The following is a 2,093-nucleotide window of genomic DNA, read 5'->3' on the forward strand; positions in this document are numbered from 1 at the left end:
TGCTAGAGTTTGCAGCTTTAAAACGTCCTCTTAATAATGCGTGGGGTCTTAATAAGGTTTAAAAAAACTCCCCCACAAAACAAACTCAAATTGAAAAGAACAATCATTCTGCGGCCTTGCCATTTAAGCAGAGGCAAAATACTGAGACTGTTTTCCAGACCTCTTCCTCTCAAAGGAACATAAGGGGGGTGGGGGGAGGAATCAAGCAGAGACAATAACCCATGAAAAATACTGTTGAGAGGTCTTACAAATACTGCTACTGGGATGTTTATAGTAGGAAGATTCGTACCATATTAATTGATGCTACTAGCATCATCTGTAACGAATGTAATGCTACAAGTTCTTTTATGAGATGTTATTTCTATAGAGACATATTGTTGATCCTGCTATAGTTGGCCTTACTGTGCTAGAAATATCAGTCCTTATAATCTCTATTTCTTTTCCATAAGCTTTGCTCTATAGAAGTAACATGTGAATCAGCAAGCGTGATGGCAGCAACTCTGGCTAATGGTGGCTTTTGCCCAATCACTGGTGAAAGAGTACTGAGTCCTGAAGCAGTCCGGAATACCTTGAGTTTAATGCATTCCTGTGGCATGTATGACTTTTCAGGGCAGTTTGCCTTCCATGTAAGTGGTTTTCAGATATTACTTATAGCTGACCAGGAAGATGAATCTGTGCTGTTGTTTTCCGCGTTCCAGGGCTTCTTTGCTTGCTTCTGGGAGAGGGGAGGGGGTGTTATGTGAATTGTTTAGAAATTGAACTTACCCCGTGGGAAAATCTCGTGTAGGATTCATGGCACTACTAGCGCAACATACCTTATAGCACTTACTGTTCTCTGCCGCTTCATGTCAAAACATACTGTCCGTTAATGAAAGAAACAGGTCATGATGCAGATGTAGCTGGAAACAGTGTAAGAAATCCTGCTATATGAGAGTAAAGGATAGCAGAAAGACTTTGCAGACAGTTGCTTTTTCTTCACTAACTCAGGCTCATAAACTGTCCTTGTGTACTACTGCTTAGTCGTAATAGCTTTTTATAATTGATTTAAATGATCTTTTCCAATGTATTACTGACTCACTGTGTTACTGAGAGCAACTAACTTTGTGAACACGTACCTCAGATTGCCATGAATTGTGCTTCAGTTTATTGTTTATCTAAAATGAGATAAGTAATAATGCTTTCCCCTCCTAAAACATGGATCTGGAAAGCACTTTATAAATGCTGCGTAATTATCTTCAGTGAAATGCTAATGTGTTGTGTTACAATATGAAGAATGTTTGCAGAGAACAGTAATTCTCTAATTATTCTACAGGTTGGTCTTCCTGCAAAATCTGGAGTTGCTGGTGGGATTCTTCTGGTTGTTCCTAATGTCATGGGCTTGATGTGCTGGTCACCTCCTTTGGACAAGATGGGCAACAGTGTTAAAGGAATTCACTTTTGTCATGTAAGCAGAATGGTGTTTTGTTGTTTTTTTTCTTTTGCAGCAGGTATTTACTGAGCTTAAGTTAGTATAGCTGAGACCAAAGTGAATTAACTAGTGATTTGTTACTCTACCATAAATAGCAAGTTTCTTCTGATTCAAGGGTGAAAGTCCAAGAAAAGACTTTTGCATTTTAATGATCATCAAGAAAATACAATGCCAGAAACAAATTGCTATTTTGATATATTTTTTTAAACCCGATTTTTGTAAACAATCATCTGACATAAAACATGTTTTCATAGATCAAACCCAGTTCTTGGGCAAGCTCTTCATGGCTTCACCCCTTGCTTTTGAAAGGGCTGTGGATAGTCTGTCAGTAGTAGCATTAGAAGCAGGAAAGATTTTGTGGAGTACTTTGTAACAATTAATAAAGATGTTTTGTGGGAAAGGAGAATGTAAAACATTTTGTCTTCCTTTTCTCCCTAAAACTACCTCGTAACACCAATCAAGTGATTAGAAGTAGGGGGGAAAGTCTCAATGGGAGTAATAGGTTCTCTAGAGCCCCATAGCAGATATAAGACTATTGGTAATGCTTTCAAAGTGGAAGGCATAGATAGGCGCTCTTTTTTTTTTTTTTTTTTTTTTACCCACAATATTTATGGGGGAACAACTT

The 2,093-nt window shown here is 38.1% G+C and overlaps 1 protein-coding gene across 1 annotated transcript in view; it reads left to right on the plus strand.

The window, feature by feature from the left end:
• LOC104494329 (glutaminase kidney isoform, mitochondrial-like) overlaps positions 1-2,093 on the plus strand; it is a gene marked incomplete at its 5' end in the record, with an annotated part of 31,033 nt that overhangs the window by 27,010 nt on the left and 1,930 nt on the right. Inside the window, 2 exons of the mRNA XM_010137146.1 lie at positions 450-626; positions 1,313-1,444. Coding sequence (XP_010135448.1) covers positions 450-626; positions 1,313-1,444 — 309 coding nt within the window. The remainder of the gene's footprint in view (positions 1-449; positions 627-1,312; positions 1,445-2,093) is intronic.

The sequence above is a fragment of the Buceros rhinoceros genome, unplaced genomic scaffold (assembly GCF_000710305.1).
Source record: "Buceros rhinoceros silvestris isolate BGI_N320 unplaced genomic scaffold, ASM71030v1 scaffold11405, whole genome shotgun sequence".
Classification (NCBI taxonomy): domain Eukaryota; kingdom Metazoa; phylum Chordata; class Aves; order Bucerotiformes; family Bucerotidae; genus Buceros; species Buceros rhinoceros.